This window comes from Gymnodraco acuticeps, unplaced genomic scaffold (assembly GCF_902827175.1).
Source record: "Gymnodraco acuticeps unplaced genomic scaffold, fGymAcu1.1, whole genome shotgun sequence".
Taxonomy (NCBI): Eukaryota; Metazoa; Chordata; class Actinopteri; order Perciformes; family Bathydraconidae; genus Gymnodraco; species Gymnodraco acuticeps.
In genome coordinates, this window is record NW_022989755.1 from 3565687 (window position 1) to 3593462 (window position 27776).

The window sequence follows — 27776 nt, forward strand, 5'->3', positions numbered from 1 at the left end:
TGAGGGCTCACCAGGTATATGTTTTAATACTCAACCATGATTCAGCACATTACACTGATGAGCAGCTGACGGGTGTAACACCAGGAAACTCTCCACACTGCTCCCTCAGACACACAGTATTTACATTAACCTACAGGATCTGCATGGTAACACATCAATCGTCAGTGAGGAAGGAGGTGTTAGATTAATGTACAGGATTATAACAGCAGACAGGTTGGAGAAACAGTCTGCAGGCTACAAGATGCTTCACGACACAATGGTTCACAGTACATCAAAGCACAAGTCCTTACACTTATAACAACAGTATAAAAAGAAGTATCAGGGCCATGTTATCTAGCAGACGGGGCCCCGTGAAAAAATAGAGCAATGTTGCCATCTTCTGGTTGGATGGCACATCCGCTCGCAGAATAACAGACAACATTTAACTTTGAGAGATCGGCTATCTAATTCAGTTAAAAGACAACGCAGTAACACAGCATATCTAATCTCAGGAGGAGAGCTATCTATTTATCTATCTATCTATAACCTTCTGCTGGAATCATACAAAAAGATATTTAAAAACCCGACAGTCATCTTACAATGGCTTTCAAATGAGAGAATTGTCCTGTACAGTTTTAAAGGACCACACCGATGTTTTTGCAAGTTTTATCTAGAACTAAAAATGACGTACACTTGATATAATTGCTGACAACCATTTGGTAGATTTTTTTTGAGCTGCCAATGTTTCTATAGTTTTCCCTTTGGAATTGAAATCAATTAGCTTGAGTGAGTTGAGTATTCCATCACCATGTCTGCAAGACGTCTTTTTTCCCCATGACTGTTGCGAGGTAATGCAGTTGAATTGATCTGAGAAGGTATAGCACTGCGGTACCTCTCAGCATTAATGGGGCTCTGACAACAGAAATAATGCAGATTTAACATTTATCGTGATGGATTCAACAGGTTTTCGTTGTGAAATCAATGGAAACCAACAGCTTCCAGGAAAGCAAGGGAAGGCTTTTGAGAAAATCCTCACATTTATGATGCTTAAGTGCGTGAGGCTCTCTACATCATCAGCCACTTTATAACGAAACCTCCATTATAAAGGGGTTTTAAACTATGTTGGCTATGCCTTTATCGATGGTTTGTATTGCTTTACCACTCAGGTAGAAAACCTCCTGAATAATCTCTCTTAATAATACTCAGTGTGTCTTCTTTCTGATATCAAGCCTCCCTTTATAAATGTTAAGAAGTCCTTAAAAACAAAGTTGTGTTAGCCAACAACAGAAGTTAGTTGTTATTATAAACCTGCTCTCTTTAAATGCTGATCTTTTATTTGTTAGTTCTTCATTAATAAACACTTGTAACCTTTTAAAACAAGTGTTCCTTATTAATAAGCAGCACCCATTACGTAGGTACAGCACCAATGTAATTAACCTTATAGTTATAAATAGTCAACAGTAGACAAATACATCATTGGAAATGGGAATAAATACAATAAAACATGAAGAATCACTGGTATGGTCCTAAGATAAATAGCTTAGTCGTGGGTCTAAACAGCACTTTCATCAGTTTAGGAAACAGACAACAGCCTGAAGAGACGAGCCCTGCGAGAAAAAAGCCCATATCTGAGTTTCGTCTATAATGTTAGAGGGACAACAATAACACAGTCAGCCTTTATTCTAGATGTTCTGGTGGTTAGTTAGTTGATTTCCGTCACTAAACACACAAAAGACGCACAATAATAGGTGAATTTTTAGCATAGAGTCTCGTGTGACCATCAGAAATATCCCCGGAATCTTTAGAACACTTAAAATACATGCCATGCTGATTTTTTTGATTTTGGGGTATCAGTGAAAGGCCTCGATCAGCATGCCAGGCTCAACCTAAACGTCTTTGTTCGGCCTCTCGTCGGGCTGTAACTCACATGTAAAGCAACTCAAACTCACCCACACACACTCCGCAAGGTCTGCCCATGTCCACACACACACACACACCACACCACACACACACACACACACACACACACACACACACACACACACACACACACCGCTGAGTTCAGATCGGACATGTTTGCACTGACCTAAGTTAGAGGCATCTTTCTTTTCTTTAATGTTTACTTCCTGTAACTCTCCTCCTCCTCCTCCTCCTCCTCCTTCTCCTCCTCCTCCTCCTCCTCCTCCTCAGGCGCTCACATGGTCAGATGGTCAGCTTCACTCAGACCAGGATCTGTGCGTCTGTGTCATCCCCTCCGTGGTGTGTGTGTGTGTTAACGTGCTGCTTGGTGTGTGTATGATGAGTGTGTTTCTTAGTAATCTCAATGATTTCATTTGTTTCCTGTTGATCGTGTGTGTGTTTGTGCACGTGGGAGTGCTCGCTCTTGCCCTCGCTGTGTGTGTGTGTCGGGTCACTGTCAGCGTGTGTGAGATCTTGTTGTGTGTCTGTGTGTGTGTGCGCCTCCTCTGGGTGTGTGTCGGTGACTTCCTCGATCCAGCTCTTGAAGCGGCTGACTCGAGTGTACAGCGACGGAGAGGAGGGGTCGGAGCAGCCGTTACCCCCGGCGACGACCCCGGTGAGGAACCATCGACCGGACTCCCCCTGACACACCAGCCCACCGCCAGAGTTGCCCTGACAACCGTTGTCGTGGAGGAGGCTGGTGTCTGGAGGGCTGCCGGCGCACAGGGTGCCGTGGCTGGAGAAGCTGTCGCCATAGCGCTTCTTACATTGCCATGACGACATCAGAGGGACCCAGGATGCAAGAACTGAGTCTGAGAGAGAGGAGGGAGGAGATTATATAAATGAACAATTAGTTGATTAATTTCTAAGTGAATCAATAACAATGTATTGATTACATCACATGCGACTATTAATCAATCGTTTCAGAAGTGCAAGAGTTATATCTAATTAACTAACTTAAATCATTGATAGAATCTGACAGGCTTGTTTTTTCTGTTATGTCTGTGTGTCATAGTGAGGATAAAACTGTCATAGTATATCATTTATTTTCTAATCACAGTATTAGCATCGTAACATTTGTTGATTAGCATTAAATACAGAACAGCTGATGAGGAGGTTATCAGGGGATAGATTGGGATTTTGCCATTTCTTTGCAATCTTGCTACAGAAAAGTGAAAAGTCACTACAAAGTGTACCGATCGACATACTATACTTTGTCGTTTTTTCTGAAATTTTCGACGCACTGCATTATGTCGTTTTTTTCCAAAATGTTCAACTTATGTCATTTTTTATTTTCTTTGAATGTTTTTAAACATACCATATACTATGCTGTGTTTTTGAATATGTAGATTTTTACTGAAATGTTTGACATACTGTGCTATGTCGTTTTTTGACATACTCTATGTATATTTTAAAATAAATAAATAAAACATTTCATACTATACAAAGGCCTTTTTAAAGATATTTTCAACATACTTTACTATCATTTCTTCGACATGTTATACTATAACTTTTTCTCTGTATTTTCAAGAAAGTAGACCATCATTTTTTCACCATGTTCAGATATACTTTTCCATTAGTTTTTTCATATTTTTAACCAGACAATAAAGTATTTTTAACATCCACAGAGCCAACCAACGGAAGCAGGTAATGACTGATGTCTGACTGTTATTTAATTAATGCTTCATTTGATACACAGTAGCATGTTCTACGAGTGGCATTTGAAACCCTTTTAAAAAAAAGATATCCAATGTATTCTTTTATATTTAAAGAGATATAACTGAAGTACACTTGAGAGGAAAAACACATACCTGGTCCTGTCAAACCAGCGGTAACTATGACAACGCAAGAAGAAGGAGGAATCCCTCCTGATGAAGCGTCTGCAGCTGGGAGGCATGCTGCGTTGGTGTTGGGGTCGAACGTCAGGCAGTGGCCCTTGGTGCTGGGAAGCTTCAGCAAAGCCAGATCGTGACCTCCACTCTGACCTTTGAACTTCCTGTGGACCACCACCTGCTGCGGAGTGAGGGTCTGCTCCGACGCCCCGATGCGCACCACGTACCTGGAGGGGTCGCTGCCCAACCGGGGGGGGGGGGGGGGAGGGTGGTGACAAGTGTTGGTGCGTTATGACTTCTTCTCACTGATTTTTTGTATAGATTTGTAGTCCAGCGGTGGTCTCACCTGCTGACACAGGAGGCAGAGGTCAGGGCCCAGCAGGGGCTGATCAGGGTGCCACTGCAGAGGGGGCCGCCATCTTCTTGAGAGTGGAGCCACACCGACACCCGCCAGGGCCACGAGGTGCTGACAGCCAATGGGAGGAGATTTGAATCAAAACGTTATCTAACCAAAGACCAGGCCAAAAATTCAATTACATTGTGGTATTTTTTTTTGTCTTAAGATATGATAAGATAAGAAATACTTTATTGATCCCAATTTGGGAAATGTTTGCGTTGCAGCAGCATAAAAATATATGGCATTGTACAATACAAATTAAAAGACTAGAAATAAACATTCCAAAATGTAAACATCTCAATAGAAATAAATTAGCATTAGAAAAAAAAGTAGAAAATATACATGTTGAATAACAAATTTACAGTAATACAAAATAAGATATACATAAGTATGTGAGGAATGGAATATTAAATATTAGATTGAATATAAATGTTCCCGTCCTTTATAGGAGTAACTATAACATAAAGCAGTTTATATTTCTTATTCTGAAAATGTTATTAAAATATAATATAGACTCTTTTACTGTGGAAATGTTGTACAGTGTGTTCTGTATTCACACTTGCCACTACAAGTCCTGAGTGTCTTATGTCACCAGGACAGAGTTTCAGATTTGGATGTTTTGTACCTCCACACTTTGTCCTATATCCTACCTGAGCATGTTTCTCTCCCCCTGGCTCTCCCTCTTGCTCTCCTCCTCCCCCAGCTTCCTCAGCCCACAGCTCAGCTCCCGAGGCTTGGCCCCCGCCGACTCCCGAGGGGGGGCGTCACACTTCACCCCCGCATCCACCCTCCGCCTGCAGCTCTGGGTGCTCTGGCCCAGAGAGGGACACTCCCCCAGGAACTCCTCCTTCCCCGTGCACCTCACCTGGTCCAGGTGGATCGGCCCCTTGCCCTGACCGAACCCCCCCGCTGCTACTGCTCCTAGACTGAGGGGGAGAAAGAATGTTGGTGAGATTAACTAAATAAGAATGATTAAAATGCATAGTAATGTACAGTCAATTCTGCAAGTCATTTTCATACGATGTGGAAGGTTAAGTTAATACAGTCCTAATATTTTTATCACCCCATTAATGTCAACATATTAGCATTTTTTCTTTCAAATATTGCACTGACTGAAAAAAAGTCATTATTTATAAATCTGCAATTCAATTCATTAAGTCTAAGTGTTGAGAATAAACTTTCAGTATGAGGTCCAGGCATAAGAAAAACGAAATATCAAAGAAAGATTTTTGTGTTTTTGCATTTTGAGAATAAACTAGAAATGATGAGTACAAATCAAACTACTAGGATTAGCGCATATACCAGAGGTTTAGCTTTATTCTCAACATTTATACTATATTGTTGAAATGCCAGAAAAAACAACCCTATTATGTAACCATATTGTTACCAAAAATATTAAATTACTATTACTACTTTTAGCTTGACTATTGGCTTTAATATGTTTTTTTTCTTTGTTATTGTTATATAATATAATATTACCCACTTATACAGGCATTATACAAACTAAGCTTCCCAGTTATTCCTTCAGTCATTTGGAAGGTATTACTTCATTATTACCTATAATTATCAAACTAATACTCCACTATAATAACCCACTGTACCGGTAATTATAAAACTATTCATGTCTGTTATCTGTGCATAAATATGTCCTTTCTATAGGTGTCAAAACTAATCCCGGCTAATCGCTAAAGTAACAGATGGGCAAGTACTTATAACTGTATTCTATTTTTCTACGTATGTACTTAGTAGATTGGATTTTTCCTGCGATTTATGATATAGATTTGACTACATTTGTTGATGTTTTGCATTCAATGTAGGCCTGTTTAATATTGATCTTGATATTTGGTCTTCATTTTCATAGATGCTTTGTCCTGTTGCACAGATACGTATATAGCTGTGTGAGTGTGAGGATATTTTGTCTGTTAATTCATGCATTTAAATACTAACCTGTGTCCGAGCTGTCTGCACACCACGGCTGCATTCAGGTCGTTCCAGCCTGAGTCACAAATACTTCCCCAGTCACCATGGAGATACACCTCGACTCGACCCTCCTTTCTGCTGCTGCCCCCCACCAGACGCACCAGGGGACCTGACGGGAGAAAAAAACACACATCGCTGATTCATATTCATGTGGGTGCACCTACATACTCCAGTCAACAGTCTGCTGAGAGTTATGTCCGCTGGCAGAGGTAAATGTCATCTGGTGCCTCTTTATTCTGCTGCTATTCTCATTCTAATGGAGTGTGTGTCTACAGGAGGTGCAGTAAACACCTCTTTATTCTCTCTGCTGTCAACATGTGGCATTTCAACTCTCTGGACACAGAAAAACACTGAAGTTTTCACACTGATAATCATACAGTGGCACTAAAGGAGACTTCAATCTCTCAGAGGCCAGACAGAAACATCTTTGTCGATTAGCAATTTAAAGCAAATGTGTATTAGGTAGAGTCTACTGCTGAAAGAGTTGTATTAAGTAAACAGTTCACAGCTGGCCTGAGATCAGCACTCTGCAGGGACAGCTTACCCTTTTGGAACCAAATTAATAGCAGGCTCCAAACTTCTGCAGTGCAGCGGTCCTTTTGTCTTCCTACTCTTTCCAAATGAACATAAAATGTGAGTCTGGTGTACTCTCACACAACATTGAATCAAAGTCAAATGTGCCTTTTTAATTATCTCTTTGGTACATAATAATAATAATAATACATATTTTTTTGACAGACTTACTATACTACGACTTTTGTGATATTGATTACGGCACACTATACAATGATTTTTTTAAACCTTTTTTATGACATACTTAAATACAATGATTTTTTTTTGTTTTACATGCTTAACAATGACTTTTTAATAACACACTATACTATGTATTTTTGTATTGTACTATATTTTAATAATTTGATCATTGTTTTATATGATATACTTTAACTCTTCTTTGTTTGATCTTTGTTTAGATACATTTAGATCAGGGCTGTCCAAACTACGCCCCGGGGGCCGAATGCACATTTTGAATCGGCCCTCGGCAAATTCAAAAAGTATAATGGAGTCTGGCCCACAAATGAAATTGGTGTTTGTCTTGTATTGTACTTTTTAAATATAGATGAAAACAATTATTACACAGTAGTATTATGTGTTAAGAAGCCCACTCAAATAAATTCAGTCAATTAAAACTGAAAACAAAAAGCCAAATAACTTATTTACATAACAAGCTTGAAATAAACCCTTCCTATTTCCTCTTATTATAAGCAATCTGCAAAATAAATGAAACCCTATGGAGAGCTGTGATGTAGGCTGTTGTTTTTCTTAAAGCATATTCAAGTATCAAGCTTAATTGACCTACTTTTGATTGATTTAGCTGACTTATGACTTTCCTTATGAGGTCATATACCTCACCTCTAGTGAGGGGCCCAGACCTTTGTATATCTTTCTGTGAGTGGCCCTCTGTGAAAAAAGTTTGGACACCCCTGATTTAGATGAACACTAAGCTTGAACTTTTCTCATCACATTTTTTATACTATACAGTACTATCCCTTTTTATGTCATTTGACATACAATAATATGACTTTTCAACAAGTTTTTGAGTAGTGATGGCGCTGAGACCATGAATAACATTCAATAATCTAAGAGGCATCAGGAGCACAGAAAATGAAGAGGTGAATTTTTCTAATCAGCACCCATATATATAAAACAATATGCAGTCAGGCGTTGTTCACCCTCGTCTCGTACCTGTGGAAGGTGCGATGACCGGCACCTGGTTGGTTTCTTGGCTGGGTCGTTTTCTGCAGCGGACCCCGACGTCCTCGCTGTGGGAGCAGTCGGTCCGGCCCCAGATCCCGTGAGGACAGTCCAGCAGGGACGTCTCGGACCCCTCACAGTGGACATCGTCCAGGAGGATCAGACCCACACCCTCGCCAAACATCCCGTCAGACACGACCTCCGCGTGACCCCTGAAGGAGGAGGAGAAGTCATACAGATACTCAACACAACACATGCAAAGTTACACAACAAGAAGTGTGTTCACCTCATCACATCATCTACCTGAATTCTGGTATGATTTAGTCAAAAATCACATTAGAATAATAAAATGATGACATTATTAATACTAGTTGAGCTTTTGCAGGTGACTAATAATGTAATTTTGGTTGCTAACCTCCACCCTGACGTTATGTTTTCAATTTAGTTTGTTTGTCTATTTTTTATCAGCAAAAACATTTAAAAAAAACACTGGTCTGATTTTCATGTTACTTGGTCGAAGGGTGTAGAATTGGCCGCAGAAGTACCCATTGAATGTATGATTGGATCCGAGTAAAACATTTAAAAAAGTGATTCATCGGTGTGCATCTCTCCGTACCTGTAGCCCAGCTGTCTGCAGACCACCTCTGCATGCTGCTGGCTCCAGTGGTCGTCACACACCGTACCCCAGTCCCCGCTGTGGAAAACCTCCACCCGCCCCTCCCAGGGACTGTCTCCTCCAACCAGGCGCACCACCCCGTCTGAAACAGATTCGTATTGAGGCAAAGTCTTGGGACTGTAAAAGGGATTCATGCGGTTACACTCGACTCAAAAGAAAAATCCTTAATGCAACTTTGAGGCAAGATACATTTTTTATAGATTCAAACATGAATGTATCATTTTCAGATGAATCATTAAAGGTGCTTTGCTGAATACTAGCTGCATGTCATGCCAGTACACATGTTAGTCCTCAGTTCCCATGAATCCTGGTTCTGCTCGTCACACAGAGGATGTTGCTGCTTCATGCTGTAATGATTTATTGATGTTCAGCGGCTATAAATAGCAACTTCAAGCCTCTCAGTGTACATTGGGGTGTGTGTGTGTGTGTGTGTGTGTGTGTGTGTGTGTGTGTGTGTGTGTGTGTGTGTGTGTGTGTGTGTGTGTGTGTGTGTGTGTGTGTGTGTGTGTGTGTGTGTGTGTGTGTGTGCTGTACATGTACCTGTACCTGTATAAGGGCTGCAGGAGACCCCAGCATCCTCCATGTGGTCACAGTTGTGCTGCTCCCAGTCGCCATGGGGACACTGGTCCAGGAAGAGCTCGTTTCCTGTGCACTTCACGGCATCCAGCAGGATCGGGCCGGACCCCTGACCGAAGTGAGCCCACGACCAGGCCTTCGCTACGCCCCTACAACATATGAGCAAATGTTTTCATTATATTTACTGACTGTATGATGGTGCAAAATAAAGAGTTAAAGGATCATGGAAGTCATTAAATGTCATCTTTAGGGGAACATGAATTTCATAGCATCAAATCGTTTTCAATACTTAAAATAAACCCACATTTCAACCTCAGGGTGGCACTAGAGTCACGGGATCATTTATGTCATTTATGATCTTTATGATTGATATGACGTTGATAATATACCAGCTTATTCACTAGAAATAAATAAGTAGCTGTAGTGTTGCCCAGTTCCTACAAAACAAGACATAGCAAAAAAGTAAAAGAAATGCTCTCAAAATAAATCAAACCATCCTCATAAATCATGAAAAGCTAGGATGTTCATGTGGAGATTAATTATTGATGCTAAATGCAACATGAAGCACTTCTGTGTGTTTTGCGTGAATCCATGCCTTTCTGCTCCTGTGTCGGCTACAGCTGGAATTCATATTAAGCTGAAAATGAAAGAACAGTAAAGCCCACGGAAAAAGGAAAGATTTAAGAGAACTTGTTGTATATCTACTGTCAACACACAAACACATACATGTTATTTATATTATAAATATGGAGCTTTTTTAAAGGAATTGTAGACAATATGGTAAAAAATAAGGAGGGATAAGAAGATAATTCTGTCATTTGTGTTGTTACTCGTGTCATGTTGTTGCAGAATTTTTAAGGTACAGTAAAGCAAATGAAATATATGTTTTCATGTCTTGCGTGTAAGTTGATCAGATATATCTTGGTATGGGCCAAATAATATTGTTGAAAGAATTCCCATTTATTTTGTGATTCATTTGTGAGCTTTGGGGCATATCAATTCAACAAAAGTGATTTGGGTTTACTAGCTAACCTCACATATCATAATAAAACACTGTTTACTGTTATCTTGTGCAGTAGTAGAATAATATCCTAGCAGGAATTGGCAAAATATGAGATTGTTAAAAGTGTGTAACTGTTTAACACATGCATAGCGCAGTGAAAGAAAAACTATTCATGTGGGATAAAAAACAAATCTCCTCATTTGTCTTTGAGTGTCAAAACTGTGTGTGTGCAGCTGTGAGAGAACCTGCATCAGCACATTCATTATTCAGAAGCACAAACACAGCTGGTGAGATGTCCCATTGTGTCAGAGGAGATGAAATGCAACCTAATGTTGAACATGGAAGGAGTAATATTTCTCTTCATCGTTTGTTTGAAAGCTGTCAGGGATGTTACACCTCTGCAGGGGATACACTGTGTGTGAGAGGAGGGGAACATCTGCACACATTCAAACACAATCTACCTCAACAGACAAACTTACGGTTTTGTTTTGTTTTACTAGGAAAATACCTCCATGTTTGATTCTTATGAGAATAAGAAGTCAGTGTGGGTCAGTCCAAGGCTCAATCCTGCCCTACTCTTATTTGATCTTCAAATGCAGGCTTCAATTAGCAACAATCTTCGACACATGTTCATTTAGAGGATGTTATGCATGCAAAGCATCTGTCAGTTTCTATGGTGACATCTGTTTCCTGTTCATGGGAGCATCTGTGTCTTGTATTTTTACATGTTTTACTTCTGATTAAAAAAAAAGGGTAAGGCTGGTTATAATCTATAATTGTATTGTCAACTACATCAATGGAAAGACAAAGAAAACTAAGAATGTATATTGCAAAGCCTTTTCCTTTGTGACTCACAGCTCCATTGTTATTGGAGCTATTGGAACTCTTAAAACCCCAGAAATGAGTCACACTGTTGCACTGCGTGACTTGTTCCTTCATTACGATGAACAATGGCAGTGCAGTTTATATTGAGTCAATCCCCCTCCATACACTGTCCTGAGAGTGTGCGGCGCCTCTCCTTTATGAGGTGCCAGTAATGAGGCGACACGTAGCGCAACAGCAGCATTAATACCTCCATTAAAGTGGACATATAGGCCTACTCTTAAACTATATTAAAAAACAGAGGCGTCAGAAGGCCTCAAAGGGGTCTCCGGTACATTATCATACACTCCTACGACAAATACCCCATCACAAATGTCTCCAGTGTGTGTCTGTGTCGGTGTGTGTGTACCAACCTGCTCACTAGATATCACAACCCTCCAATTTCATCTTCATCTACATACAGATTTCTTTTTAAAACCTTGTTTATGTGGACAGGATTTATTTGAGAACAAAGGCTGTTTTCAATATACAATCATTGCATGTGGACTAAAGAGGCATTTCACTTTAGTCACATGGTGGCACGATCTGGAGCCCAAAGTGTCACTCTGCAGGAACAGATCTTTTAACATCTGCTCAACCTCTAGCTTCACCCATTTGATATTTTACAGTTTGAGGATGTGGACTTTACAGTATATAACAAGGAATATATACATTATTTATATATATTTCGGTCACAATTATTTAAAATGTCAGTTCTCTCTGTTTTAAAAAATGAAACTATATTTTCATGATTTATATATTCAGTATGAACCTGTGAGCTACGGACAGAGTGGAGGATTCAAAATGGATTGTAAAATGGATGAATACATCTTAACGTGTGTGAAAAATCCTATTTACGTACCCGAATCCCAGCTGTCTGCACACCACCTCAGCATCTCTGTCGTCCCACTGGTCGTCGCAGATGGAGCCCCACCTTCCTGTGTGAAACACCTCCACCCGACCTTCAAAGTCTTCCTCGCCTCCGACCAATCGCAGCGGAGGGCCACTGCCTGAGAGAGGATGTAGAAATATTCCCATGTAGGTCAAACAGCATCCATCTCTCTCTAAATATATAGATATATTTTAAGTGAATCCTCCTTTATTTGCACGACTGTAATGAAGTACATTGTTAACAAAGCAGGAAATACTACCGTATAGAAAAGTATAAATACATTTTCTTTTTGAATAATTCTCACAGAAATACAGATAAATCCCTCCCCCGTGTGTGTGTGTGTGTGTGTGTGTGTGTGTGTGTGTGTGTGTGTGTGTGTGTGTGTGTGTGTGTGTGTGTGTGTGTGTGTGTGTGTGTGTGTGTGTGTGTGTGTGTGTGTGTGTGTGTGTGTGTGTGTGTGTGTCTAGGTGTGTGTGTCTAGGTGTGCGGTGGGGGGGTATTCAGGTCTGGTTGCCATGACACTGTGGAAGTCACACTGACCTTCCGGTGGTGCACACACCACTGCTGCCTCGTTTCCATGGCTACAGTCGCCGGTGACGAATGTCCGGCTCCGGCACGTACTCAGAGTGTTCTCGTCGCCACGGCAACCCAGACGCTCGTAATGGAAGAGGCCAGAGCCCGAGCCGAACTGAGAGCGCTGCACCGTTGATCCAATGTCCCTGATAACAAACAATAACAGCATCACTATGGAAGCCCTGGTGGTCCAGTTTCTGATCTAAATGATTTCCTCTCATGTGTTTATTACTTAAAGGTCCCCTATTATACTCTTTTTCAACAATATATTATAGGTCTCAGCAGAGGTCGCATTAACCGAATATTTTCCGTCAATGACGGATTTTTTTCTAACAATGACGGAAAAATCTGAAAGCAGTCCGTCATTTTGACAGATTAGAACACAACTCGGAACAGCACCAAAATGTCCACCAGCGGCCCACATTATATTACATCCTTAGTGGCCAGGTAGACTGAGGGCGATCTACTGTACTCTACTGTAGTCGGTAACTATTATTTAGTCATTCACACCCCTGTCCAGTTGGTGGCGAGTGTGTGTATATTAAGTAGCTATTGTCTAGTCTTGTTTTTGACCTCGTTGATTACCTCGTTGTTTAACCGGCTTTAGCAATCGAAAAATGTCACGGCAGCTGATTGTCAAAATGACGGACAACGAAAAAGTCTAACGCAACCACTGGGTCTCAGATATATACAAAACATGTCTCTGAAGTGTTTGGCTGAAATACCAAACAGATCACTGTAGCACGCCATATACCCTTCTGTTTCAACCCTGTTCCAAAAGTGCTGATTCTGTGTCTGTAGCTTTAAATGCTAATGAGATGCTTCTGGCCACGCCCCTCTGAGAAGTGATTGGTTTAAAAAGAACACAATGGTTTTCTTTTACCTTGGTTGGTTATTGGCTAATGGTTGCAAAACCCGGAACACCATTGTGACATCACAAAGTGGCCAAAATCTGATCAGCTCGTTTTCAGATCAGGTTTTTATATCGATGGTTTAGGACAAAAAGAGAGGGGTTCTTTTTTCTTGAAACTTTCAGAGTCTCTTAATACAGAGTGGGATACATTTTTATGTTTAAAAGACATGAAGAAGTGGATTATGCATGATAGGTGACCTTTAAGAACAGTTGAAAAAAGGATTTTCCAAAATAGTTGAATAATGGATCCAATCTCTATCTCAGGTGCAGGTTAACAAACATTCTTCTCCAACTTCATAATATTAATAACCTCCCTGATCCACTCTATACAGATAATGTTGGTGCATTGGCGTTAGGTTGTGTGTTTATAAAGATCTCTCTTGTTACTGGACAGGTTGAAAAAAAGGTATATATGTTGGTACATGAAGACAATCAGGCAGATCTCCAGAAGTATGTATGGGTGATTTTGCTGTGAAAGAAAAGTTTGAAATGCCCAATCCAAATAGTTTGTTTGTGTTTTATTCCCAGAGAATTGCCACCATTGTTTCGACGGTTACTATTCTCACACACATGCACGCATTTCTACTGGGTTTTTTACACAGCAGCCCATGTCTTTCGGTCCCCTACAGCCCCTCCCCTGTACTGTGAATATGCATTGTGCATTTCTGTCAGAACGGGATCTGTTGTATATTTTCACTACTGGTTTAAAACAACAGCTCAGGCCTGCCGGAATGAGTGTTTAATGCAGTAGAAGAAATACAGGTACTCAACAAAATGTGAGAACGAGATACAGTTCTCCGCCTGCGTCTCATTAATTATGACAGCACAGTTCGAGGAAGGACAATGGAGCAGTTATGAGTTAGAAAACCTTTTAAAAATGTGTTTCAGTAATCAAATTATGAGCAACAACATTTCAAATGTAGCTTTGATATTATCTTTAACTACATAAGGGATACTTACAGTGATTTTGACTCCTAATGAAACTTCTGTAAAAATCATCTTAAATTCCACAAATGTTGAATCTTTTCAATGGCAACAAAACATGTCTTCAATTCTTCAACTGTACGGCGTAATGTGCGACGCCATTTTTTCCTATCTTGGTTGAGCGATAAAGATAATTGCAGTCACTATTATATAATTGATATAGGCTATTTAAAAATCATGATTTGTTTAGGATGTCCTGAGTCACACTATTGACAATTCTCTTAAAAACTGTGGTCTGCAGTTCTCTGGAACCAAGGTGGTATCATGTACTGAAGTAGCCTCTTGTGGCCTAAATGAGTATTACAACAACAAATACCCCTGTTCTCAGAGATGTAAGACAGCGAACTTAGTAAAACTTTATTTCACACCTGTTTTACAATATTGATTTTAAGAAACGCTTTCTCCTACCCGAGGCCCAGCTGCCTGCAGATGACACTGGCGTCTCTGTCGGTCCAGTGGGAGTCACACACCGCCCCCCACTGGCCGTTCAGGTAGACCTCCACACGGCCACTCCCAGAGGCCGAGCTGCCAACCAGACGCGCCGCACCTGAGAAGTGAAAAACAGACGAGACAGTTTAATAAACACGATTTTGGGGGGGTGCAAAACAAGCTGAGAACACACATGACATTTAATATTACTCTGCTTTGGCAAATATATTAGAAAGCAATGTTCAATTAACACAGCCAACAAATATAGGAAAACATGAAGGTGAGTTTTAGGTCTATGTCCAGTATTTAATCTTCTTTTAGCTCTGTTTTGGTCTACGTTAACTATTGAGGGTAATATCTGGCCATTCAGCTGCTAAGTACTCTACTATGTTCACAAGCAAGTCACTATTTTTGTCTCTCTGCCACTCAATGCTAACCCCTCTGAAACTTGAGATGGTAAAATATACTCTTGGAGGCTCTGTAGAAAGTTTATATAACAAATGGCTATGTTTGATCGATTATTTCAACAACCTATCAACACTCCCAACCCAATAGCGGGAAATAATTTCTACTTTTTTTTTTGTGTTACTATCTTCTTATTTATGTTTACTTACTGATCGGTTTTTAGTTGCCATTTTATTTACTTATTGTAATTGATATTGTTTTTTGTCACTGTGTTTTTATTTTTTATATCTGTACGTGGAATCAATGTGTTTTTTAATTAAACTATTTATGGTGGGGTGGGAGGGGAGGAGATGGTTTGTTCTGAAAATGGATGAAGGTCATTATCTCAATTGTTACCCTGTATGATTGTGCCTGTTCCATATTAAAAAAAAAGGTTACATTTAATTAATCGGAACTACCTGTAATGCATTTAGAAATATAACAAATACATTTTTATATATTGTAATATATTTTTTGATAATGTCTTTTGTTGATTATCTGTGTTTTTTCTAAATTGTGTGGCAATTTATAACTTCTGCTATAAAAACAAAGCGTATTATTCTTATGGCTATTATTATAAATTGTCGTGGTCAGTCGCGTCCTGGTGGTCCGGGGTCGTACCCTGGTGGCAGTCGCAGTAGGCCCATCCGATGGCTCCAGAGTTTTGTCTGAAGAAGCACCAGGGGTTGGACTCTCGGTCGGGGTTCCTGCAGTAGCTGTGGTCCCCCAGCCCCCGGCCCGGGTACTGCATGACATAGTCTGGAAACTCGGTCCACTTCAGACAGGGGGCGCCAGAGTCCGTCTGGGAAACGGTGCCGTTGTAGTATCCCAACTCTGTGAATCCCTCAGAGCAGGACAGAGGCACTGCACAAAGAGAAGTGGGAGGGAGGGGAGAGAGCGTTAATGTGGAGGAAGGAGAATGAGATAAGGGGAATTTGGGTCAGGGTGGATAATGTGAATAAAAGGGGAAAAGTTTGGGAGAATTGAGGGTAGAAAGAGGAGTGGAATTGCTCTTATTCAAGTCCCATTATCCCCATGTCTGTATGTTATCTGAGTATAAAGGCTTACATGGATGATGCTCATATGCTGTCCACTATCACAGCAGGACCCTTCCTAATGCATTTACCCGGCTGATCTACGTTGAACTGGTGAAATGTCCTTAAACCCGCTCTTACTTCACGTGATCACAAGTAATCTTCTCTGAGAAGGACGAGTGAAGCTCAGACAGACTGAGAGGGAAACTGCTGACATCAAAGTGAAGCGGAATCAGGCCCCAAAATATAGAGCAGGTTATAAACTGAGGCCGTGTAAAAACGTACATTATTATTATTATAGCAGATTTTAACGAGCAGAGTGGTACACATAAAAGTATACACACTAATGTGCCCAGAGGTAGTTTTTACTAGATTCATAGAAAAAGGCCATCCTCTTTCTTAGACACAGAACATCTGTATCCTTGTTTAAAGGGTGTTTTTATTATGTAAATTATGATGAAATCCATCTATTTTTTCAAGAAAAGCCAAAAATAACTGCTGACGGCAAAGGAGGTACAATAAGAGAGTCACCAATGTCATTACAGGAATGATCGATTTTGGACAATATGCCTATAAAATGTGGTGTGGAAATGGGAGTTGTTAACATGCCTTAGGTTGAAGAGGTTGAAGTGTATTGTTAAAAGCAAGTGAAAATAGTTTTTGTATTATTATTGACTGAAAAGAAAATGCACATATATATATATATATAAATATAGCATAAGGGAATATAAATTGTAATGTTTATATCTGTACACTTTGTATTGTACTATTTGTCTTATTATTGTATTCATTTGAATTGTATCTATATATTTGTCTTTATTGAAACGTCTGTCTGAGTGATTTGGTTGGACAGGCGTTTATTTCTATACTGATTTTATTGGCAATATGATAGAAATCTCAACAAACCAAGATTTCTTTTTAAATGTTATCCGTCTTTTTTATTGCTCTCACTTCTTCCTTAATCCTTCCATCCCTTATTTGTTCCTTTTTTTCTTGCGTCCTTCCCTCTTTCTTGATTCCTTTCATTACCTTTATCAACGGATCCCCACAATTAACCGTGAATTTTAATTATGAATTTGTCCCATGATGACCATACGTTCTCTGAAGGATTTGAGTCTTTCTTTGCACATACTGAAGCCCCAGAGTGTTCTTTGTGGCTAAGCAGCTAGTACACTTTGATTAATGGCAGCGGTTTCTCTGCAACCAGCAGCGGTCTTATCTCCACAACACACACAGCTTGGCCGAACATTATCTACACAGTGCAACCCTCACGCCACCTCACACACCGACACACATACTCACACAGATTTGTTGCACAGTGACCGAGACAGAAACACACACACACACACACACACACACACACACACACACACACACACACACACGCACACACACACACACACACACACACACACACACACACACACACACACACACACACACACTGGAGGAAGATAAGAGGAAGAGCAGTAGGGGGAGCAGTGAGAGACTCTGAGAAATCAATCAGGCAGAAATGTACTGAACAAAAACAGAAATCTATCCTCAAACAATAAATAATGTGGTGCACACTCGGGGGCCGAAGGCAACCCTCAAAAAAGCCTCTGACTTCATAAGGACAAAAACCGTGCCTGTCCCTTTAAGAAGCATGACACAGGAAGAAAGTGAAAGCATTCAGGCCTTTTCTGGGAAACAACCAGCAGCTCCGATATTTCTCCTAGCAGACCAAAACCAGCACATGTAAGTAGTCATTACTCAGCCAAACCATTATTATAAAACATAGGGAGTGGATTATATGTTGTGTGAAGTTTGTATTTCAAAAAATTTCACTATGAAAATAATTGATTTGATTTTGTTTCTGAATCTTTCAATGCTTTCATGAATATTATTGCATGATATTGAAATGCTTTTTTCAACTGCTATTTTTTAACGTCAAACATTTACTTTGAACTTCTCAGCTTGAGCTGTGAGCTTTAAAGCTTATTTGGATAACAATAACATATATAGTCAAAACTCTATATATGCCAAATATAGGTTTAAAATGTAAAACTATATAATACTTATTTTAAGTCCTTCTCTCTTCTTATTCTGTTACACCATTGTTCATGTCCTATTCTGGTCTTTGGGGTGTATAGGCATACTGTACATGTAAACATTTTAGAAGTAGCGATCGACCCACAAATGAAGGATAGAAACCGTTCGCAAAGTAGTAAAAAAGAAAAGATTCCTATAAAGCTGACATCTTTAAATTGCATTGTTAAACCTAAATATGTTTAGTTAATCATACATAAATAAAAGAGAAAGGAGAGCCATTGAGTTCTTCCAATTTTGGTGAAGATGAATTAATTGGAGATAGTTGCAGATTCATTTTGTGTGGATAACCTGACTTGTAAATGCAAATTAAATCATCCTAAATTCCATGTCAACTGCATTCACCATGTGATATGATCAAAATGTCTAAGGCAGCTAATAAATAGATAAGATTTTAAATCATTTTTTGCAACTGCTGTTCAAGAAATGAACTTAGCTGTCTTTCTGTTTGTTTTCAGAAATGGCGTCCAGCAGCAGTCTGAGGATCAGTTACTTTGTCCTATCCAGAGCCCGGACCAACAGCAGGCTCTCTCAGATGGAGCGGTGCTGTGTGATATTTGTACCGACACCAAACGAGAGGCTGTGAAAACCTGCCTGGAGTGTGTGGCTTCTTATTGCGACATCCATCTAGAGCCTCATCAGAAAGCTGCCGGCCTGAAGAGACACAGCCTTCTCGAACCCTTGTCGAACCTGGAGGCCCGCATCTGTGAGGAGCACAATCAACTCCGGAATTTCTGTAAAAACGACAGCGTGTTGATATGTGACGTCTGCGCCGGTTCGCAACACGAAAACCATGACGTAGTTTCTGTGCAGAAAGCCTACGAAGAGATGAAGGCTCAGCTGGAGGACACTGAGGACAGAGCGCAACTCATGATCCAGGAAAAGCTCCATGAGGTCAAAGTCATAAAGGAGTCAGCACGGAAAAGCAAGCGAGACACCGAAGACATGGCGGCGAAAACCGACAATAGTCTGTAGGATTCAGGAAAAGCAGAAAGCAGCAGAAAAACAAGCAGGTGTGCACCCTCGCATTAAACAGCAGGAGATCACTGAGCTGCTGAAGACATATATCGAGCTGATGAAGCTGAAACAGAATGAAGATCAACTGAGCCTACCACTCACAAAGGCCTTGCCCAAAATCAGTTTTGCCAGTCCTGCCTAGTCATGTGGAATACAAATGGAGCTCAGCCTCAGCGTACTGAAAAGTCTGAGCTCCCAAGTGAATCGAATGGAAGGGATTGTGTCTACGAGGAACAAGGAATTACAAAGGTCCTATGAAGCCACCGGCGTCTCAAACGATGATACGCCGTGATATATGAGGTGGGTATATTACCCAAAATTGCCATGATACAGCTCACCCTCAGTTCATTGTATCAATAACAGTTGAGAATCCGTCCGTCATAAGGAGTAAATAATGGAGTATCCAGAGAACCAAGTGATTGTAAAATGTAATTGAGAAATTACAACTGCAATGAGTGCACATTGATCAAGTGAGATTATGTTTCTTTATGTTTGGTGTGGTTGCATAAAATATGAAAGTAAAAATATGATTTATCTACCGGTAAGATTTTTGAAACAAATCTATATTTCTAGAGCTATCTTACGAAAGCATCAAAATCAGATGACTAACTCGACACAGCTGTACATTTAGTACATGTATTTTGTGGCGCTCAAATCAAATCCTCACATTTTTTAACACAATGAATTTGTTCTCACTGTTGTATCTTACTATTACACTTCACCAATAAAGCTATTAGTAACACTGGTGCTCCTTAACTGTTGATTTTGTTTTCATGATAACAGATGAATATGTCTTGTCACTGGAGTTAAAAATATATTCAAAGCTGTATATGATCTGTAATGGCATAAAACATTTGAATCCAGCTTGATGGAAATGTAATAAAGTTAAAAAAAAAAAGTTGTACGTAACTAAACCAGGCAACTTGTCCACTCTGTCATTTCCATCTTTAGGGAAAAAAGGACATCATATTATTATATTTTTGTATTGTATCATCCCTCTGCATATTTAAATTCCCTGCTTCACTACTTTTAAATTTCACTTCCTCCCTCGTCATGTATGCATCATTAATGTTCGTTTATTCATCACAACACCCGCAGCGCTTGGACACACACAACACTCGTCGCTAACACCCTTCCTCATTGCCACGACAACGGTACTCTGCCCATCGCCATGGGAACACTCATTCTTACTGCTCCCATAATCCATTTCCCAGCCACAATGAGTATTTGACACGGTTCACACTCGGAGGCTTGCTGTATGGGGGGTGGGTGATGTGTGGAAACAGCCCATTCCACACAAAATACACAATTTATAATAAATATGCAATCTGGGAAAATTGCCTCTCTGTTTTCACTGTTTTAATACAATTTTGGGCAACAAAGAAGAGCATCTTGTGCGACATTTGCTGAATTCTTGTATTTGTAATGAGGTGCTAATATTTTTGAAAGCCTTTCCGTACTTCCACATGATCAAGCTGGTTTGGCTGTTATTTGTTGTTGCAGGAAGTGAGAGGTATGGTTGTAATTGAATGTAAAAGCACAGATATTTCTGCTATGAATATGAGAGGGAGGAGTTTTTCGCCCCATCCCCCAAACATGGCCTCTTCCCTACACCTCTTCGGGAAGAGAAAAGAGGGAAATTAAACGCAGAGGGGTGCAGGCCGGAAGGAAGAGGAGAGATGAGGACAAGAGGAGAAGCAGGGCTGAGGAGGGTGGATTAAATAAAGAGGAGAGGAGGCGTCGACAGAGGGGGTTCAGAGGAGTGTCTGAGTCACAATGTGGGTTCAAATGGAAGAAAAACAGACAAAAGGAGGAGATGGTGTAGGATGAGAGGCTGGATGAAGGGACGTTTGATTTATAGACGGGATGAGAGTGCCGTGTTCCGAGCATCACCTCCTCCCACTCACCTGAGTTCTGCACCTCGTTTAAGTAACTGTCCTCCGCCACCACCTGCACACAAGAGAAGAGAGCCAGCAGTTAGAGAGAGGGCCAGAATATGAGTTTGTTAAACATACAGTAATTCACACAATCACAGACTGAAAGGGCGGCAGTGGCTCAGTATAGGGACTTGGCCTTGGGACCGAAGAGTCGGCGGTTTACGTCCCGATGGACCACAAGAAAAGTGGACTGGTAGCTTTAAGGTGCCCTTGAGCAAGGCACTGAACCCCCAACTGCTCCCTGGCACCAGCACCAACTGGCTGCCTCTCCACCCTGGACCTCTCCAAAAATGCATGTGATCACTTGTGTGTACTTGTACTTTGTCTTGTATAACAAACAATGCATGTTCATGTGTACCTATATACTTGTACTGTGAGTGTATGAAAACAGAGTGGAAACTGAATTTAGAAAATAAAAAAATTAAATAAAGGTAAATGTTCTTCTAAAACGCTGCTTTCTGTGTGATTATACGTAGAATATCTCAGAGACTTGTGGGTAATGTAGGCATTGAATCCATGAACATGTAGTCATCAGAGAGAAATAAGTCTCAATATGAGGAACAAACATTTGCACAAATAAAAACAATCTTTTCAGATGTTTATATGAGAATTTGTGAATGAATCATGGTGATCATAAATCCTCAAATTCACATCACAATATGTCCCCCACATTTGTCAATTTAGATTTTTCATTTGTGGATCATGAAACTTGTATTTGTCACTACAGATGAGACGTATTTCTCTCGTATAAACCACAAGAGCACTACAGGAATAGTTTGACATCTTGCAAAACAAATCCCCATTCCTTTTGACATTTGAAGTCGTTGCTGTACTGATTAAACAAATCAAATGTAACGTTTAAATAAGTAGGCTTTGGACGTGCTTGAGCGTGCAGACATGAGAGACAGGACAGATCTTCTCATCTCACCGTCGGCAAGAAGGCAAATAGTGTAAATGTTAGCATTTCTTAACAATCAACAAAGTCAACTTACAAGTACTTGTATATATGTAGTAGTAGTACAATTTCTATATTAACCAAAATAGAAATCTAGGTAACTTTTTTTACCATCCAAACACACCGGGTTTACAGCTGTAAAGAACAACATCCCACTACTTCTCACTTCTACCTTTGCAACAATAATAAATACATTATTTTTATATCCACACGAGACCTTTGTCTTCATACATCATTTTAAGCGTCTTAAACAAATGACCAGAGCTGTCATTGTTCTGGTGACAGCATTGTGTAACTGCATCCAAATTGAACAGAAACATGCTGAAATGTGATGGTTTTCTGCAAGCAGGCGATGGATTTAAATGGTTTTACTGTTTTTTTGTTTTTAAGCAGGATTATGGAAAATCTACTAGCCTGATTTGCATGGAACACACACATTATGTTTAACTTTCAATAACATTGCAATATTGGGCATTAAGTGCTGCTTTCATGTGGTGTTTGAATACCTGGGAAAAATGTATTCCTGATAGTGAAAATTCACTAAGACAACCCCTCAACACAGATATTTACGTGGTGTGAGCAAAAGTCTATAAAAAGGTTCAACGCGTATTCTTTGTACGTATTCTATTTACTGTGGTCAAAGTTAGAAACTCTAAATGAAAAGAATAAAGAAAGGGCTATTAACTGAGGAGTACAAACTGTAAAGTCCACTGAGACAAATGTAAAATGTATGATATTGCATATTGCATATTGGGCTATATAAATACACTTAATTGATTAATTGATTGAGGAGTGTTTTCACAATTTGCATGCATTTGTGAATGACTTTATTCCTAAATGGCAGGGATTGTTTGTTTGTTTGTTAGCCTTTATTTATCCAGGTAAAAAATCCCATTGAGATCAACGATCTCTTTTACAAGGGAGACCTTCCGCACATTGGTTACACATGTAACAGAAAACATAAAGGACACATACAAGATAATGACAGGGGTACAATTTAAAAACGTATTCACAAAGACAGCTACCAGGAGTATCAAATATCCATTCATCCAGCTGTGCTTTCAAATGATGCAGGGGAACCAAAATGCTCATTTTCAAAATGTTTTGCAGAGTGTTCCAAGCTAGAGGAACAGCGCACATAAAAGTTGTAGTGCCTAAAACAGTCCTAGCACTTGGCGCATGTAATAAAAACACATCCTTAGGCAATAGCTACTTGCGACTCTCTGTGATATCAGTGGTGGTAGTTTACCCAGCATGGCTTTATAAATGAACATGTACCAATGACTGAGTCTCCGAACAGTAAGTGAAGGCAGACCTGCCTTGGCATACAGGGTACAGTGATGAGTAAGTGCTTTACAGTTTGTAACAAATCTCAGCGCACTGTGATAGGCGGCATCTAACTTGTTCAGGTCAATGGGCAGGTGCATTCATATAGATCAGATCCCCATAGTCCAGCACAGGTAAAAAGGTCACAGAGCCTTTTCCTGGCCTCAAGTGAGAAACAGGACTTGTTTCTGAAAAAGAAACCTAGCTTCACCCTCAGCTTTCTAAGCAGGTTATTGAGCTGAGGTTTAAAAGAGAGACAATCATCAAGCCAGATACCAAGGTATTTGTAACAGGTAACCACTTCAAGTACTTTTCCTTGCGTAGTAACCATATCCAAAGTTGTCTCCGGTGTGTTTTTGGCTTTTGAAAATAGCATTACCTTAGTTTTATCCACATTTAAAAGAAGCTTAAGCTCAGAGAGCTGAGCCTGAATAATATTAAAAACAGCCTGATTACCAGTCGAAGGAGAAAGCATAACAAGTGTCCAGGTGTGATTGCTTAGCTAACAGTGTAAACACACACTCTAATAGTACTAGACAGAATCAGACGTTATCTGACAGGAGGGTGTCTGTTTCATTTTGAGAAATCAGGTCACACCACACAGCGGGGCACCGTGCAGAAGAAGACACACACACACACACACACACACACAATATGAGGGCGCTGAAATAAGAAACATTCACCTTCAAGTACATGATTTCTGCTCTGTAGTTGTCTCTTTCTGACAGCACACACACATGAAACACACATGCAAACACTCCCAGAGGTCCCCGCTCAGTCTAATGATATTACAGCAGGAACAGGTGACCTGTGGTAGTAACATGGGTGTTGATATCACATCAATCATACGGCTCGATTACAGCGCTAATCAGTTATGACGCTCTCACAGCTGCGGCCAGTGCCCGGCCATGCAAACACACACACACACACACACACACACACATACACACACACACACTCATATTAGAGCAGGGACTGTACAGATAGAAAGCTCAATACCAACGGCTCAGTGTGAGTAGACATTACTGAAGGACGCCGGTAAACGGATTATTTTTAGTCAAAGCTTGTAGTCGAAATGATAAAAACTGACTGCTTTTCTGTTTGTGTACAATTTATTTTGTATTTGATGATGTGTGCACCAAGCTTACAATTTATTCACAGATACAGTTGAATTTTCCTGCTCCAACTAAATGTATTCACCTCATCACAAAACTGGTAAAAACCTTCGAGTTAGTGACAAATTAGAGTAAACATCTTCATTGAAGTTAATTTATTTGTATAACAGTAAAAACACAGAAAGACTCTGTTTTAAATCATAGAAGAGAAAGACAATCTGCCATACTTCTCATTTTAGAGGCTGGGACAAGTCATGTTTTCAGTTGATTTGCTCAGTTATGTTACCTGGTAGCTTTTTGTCTGTTTAAGGAAGTGCTATACAGTACAAAGTGCAGGGCACCTGAGGTTCATATCCTGTGTTTAACATTTTAGGTTTAGGCAACACAAACGCACTCTGGTCAAGACATGGAAAAGGTTCCCGCTTAGTCAAATGTCAGTACATGAAACACGTCCGATCTCATGCTTCAAGTCACTCATGACCTTTTAAATATTCAACTAACACTATGAACTTTACCTCAGAGTAACCAGGTGTGATTGTTAAAGATAACCACAGTGGACAGTGTGTTGCAAAAGTAAATATTACCCTAAAAGTAAATGAAATACATGTTTAGTAAACATCTATCAGAATCAATATTTTGCAAGTGTAGTCTTATCCAGGTTTTAGAGGTTTCTTCACAGTAAAGTGGTGTAATTTTCTGAACAAACCTGTAGTTGCTTTTTGTTAATCATTATAATCAGATTACTGGTCATTTTTAATCAAAATTCTTGGTGTATATATTTAATAAAAGCACCAATTGTCAACCGTACAACATCCTTGAAACATTTATATGGAAGTATTTGGTCAAAGATACTGTGATATTAGATGTTCTCCATGTTGCCCGGCCATACTTTATATATGATAAAGGTCCCTCACCTTACCGTGTGTTTATTATTATCAGAACAAACCTTAACAAAGTAAACGTAACCAAAGCACATGATAAATTGGTTGATTTCTTAATTGTTATTTGTAACATGCAAATAGAGGCATTAGAACAGAAAAACATTTCTATGTGTCTTTCTGGAGGGAAAACCACTACTGCCTATGTATGCTAACTTATTACATTTGTTACCACTGTAGAGGACCCCAGGACACTCTGATCGTATAGCCTACCATATGGCCATGTTGGTAACTTGATGCAACAACTACAACTCCGTTTTTCTAAAGACATTTAATCTGTGATAAAGATTCAGTTACTTTGGAGGTGATTCAGAGTTTACAGATTACAGAGAACTTGGTGTGCAGCTTTGATGTTTTGTTGTGATGTTATGCAGCCCCCCCTTTGCATTCAGCATTTTACTGATGAAAATATTGATCTAATGTTGAAAAATGAAAAAGCTGAAACTCATCTGCAGTGTGCTATTTGTGCTACATGCACGGCTGCTCCCAGTGTTAGTGGGTCTAATTAAATCCTTCACATCACTGTACTCCATTAATGACTTTTATAGGCATATGCTGCACATTAGCACAACACACACTTACTGTTGAAGGAAAAAAATAATGAATTGAATTATAAATTTACTGATTTAGCATTAACTGACTGTTTTGCGACATGAATAACAAATGTCTTATAATAATGTGTGAGCCGGACTTCCAGCTGAGACTCCGGCTGCTCTGACTCACACCTGCTTCACCAGTTTCCGGTTCCAACATGTCTGACTCTGAAGCACCAAACAACTAACTGATATGCAGTGACATGTCGTGCATGGTTCAACCCCACCACACCACCGGCGCAAAGGAGCCGATGTCTCCCTCCCATGATACCCCACCGGGGGGCAGGGGGAGAGAAGGGGAAAGAGGGGGAGCGGGTGTGATTGAGACCATGCATGACTGTGTGCGTGCACGCGTGCGAGGGAGCCCGCCTAATTGCACAATGCGCTTTTATTGCGCCATTAATTGGCTAAAAGAGGTGATAATAGTGCTCCTTTAACGCTTCGACCTGCACCTGCTTAGATATAAAATGCACCCTGAAAACATGAACAGTGGTTGCTTTGGTTACTTTGCCTTGAAGCATTATTTTATTGGCAATCTAATAATCGACCTAATTAAGGTTTTGGTTAAATGCAGCTCAGGTGACCAGAGCGTGACTGTCACACGACATGGCTCAAGAAAAAGGGATTTAAAACAAAATAAGGTCATATTACAAAATCAACCACATCTCTATCACATATTAGAACTTACCTCCGCCAACAACGGCAGCCAGAGGCAGGCGGATCCGATCAAGCACAACATTCCTCGGCTGGTGAGAGCCATCCTTCCCGCCCGGTGTGTCCGTGTCATAGCAGCCGCTCCTCTCCCATCTCTGAGTGCGACCTATCCGCGAGGTGAGCCGCTACCCACCGCTGCTCCCAAGACTCTGCTGGAGGAATGAAACGTGGTGTGTGATGATGATGATGATGATGATGATGTACGTGCGAAGTTTTACGCACGGAGGACAGGGTGCGGCACTATAGACGCTTCACGGGATGGAACACACACACACCGATCCAATCCTGGGTGAAATTGTGTTGAGCTCTGCAAAAACCTGAAGCCACAAGCATCCTCCCCCTTCTCTCTCTCTTTCTCTCTCCCTTTTACACACACACACACACACACACACACACACACACACACACACACACACACACACACACACACACACACACACACACACACACACACACACACACACACACACACACACACACACACACACACACACTCACTCACAGTATCCCTGTCAGGTTCATTGATAAATTGTTGAATTTGACTTTGTTTTCTACATCCCTTTAATGGTCCACATGTCACACAGCGGAGTAAATAAGACATATTCTAATCAAATGCACCTGCAATTGAACAGTATCATGTTTGAGGATTACACAGCATTAAAGTGATCAGGAAATTATAATTTAAACAAAAAAAAAGGCTATGTGCTAAAAAATCAGCAGAGTGTATTGGAATGATTATGCACGATGATATAACTTTTGGCAGACACACAGCAGATTATCACATTTAGATGTAAAGATTATGCAGTGGA

General features: G+C 40.2%; 2 protein-coding genes across 3 annotated transcripts; one reads left to right on the forward strand and one right to left on the reverse strand.

Moving 5' to 3' along the window:
- Positions 1-27261, reverse strand: LOC117544280 (neurotrypsin-like). Of its 2 annotated transcripts, none has more exons than XM_034213210.1 (14): positions 26942-27261; positions 21297-21339; positions 15872-16114; positions 14786-14924; positions 12448-12626; positions 11878-12025; positions 9122-9300; positions 8516-8657; positions 7891-8111; positions 6115-6256; positions 4818-5093; positions 4118-4236; positions 3750-4019; positions 1-2750 (listed from the first exon to the last, which is right to left on the reverse strand). In XM_034213210.1, the coding sequence occupies exons 1-14, from the start codon at positions 27038-27040 to the stop codon at positions 2200-2202; spliced, it is 2751 nt and encodes a 916-aa protein (XP_034069101.1). In that variant the 5' UTR covers positions 27041-27261; the 3' UTR covers positions 1-2199. The 2 variants fall into 2 exon arrangements, with proteins under 2 accessions (XP_034069101.1, XP_034069097.1); XM_034213206.1 differs by having other exon boundaries at positions 9116-9300.
- LOC117544297 (tripartite motif-containing protein 29-like) lies at positions 17845-21775 on the forward strand. The gene is made up of 2 exons (XM_034213220.1): positions 17845-18021; positions 18831-21775. The coding sequence occupies exons 1-2, from the start codon at positions 17930-17932 to the stop codon at positions 19345-19347; spliced, it is 609 nt and encodes a 202-aa protein (XP_034069111.1). The 5' UTR covers positions 17845-17929; the 3' UTR covers positions 19348-21775.
- Positions 27262-27776: the final 515 nt, after the last annotated feature.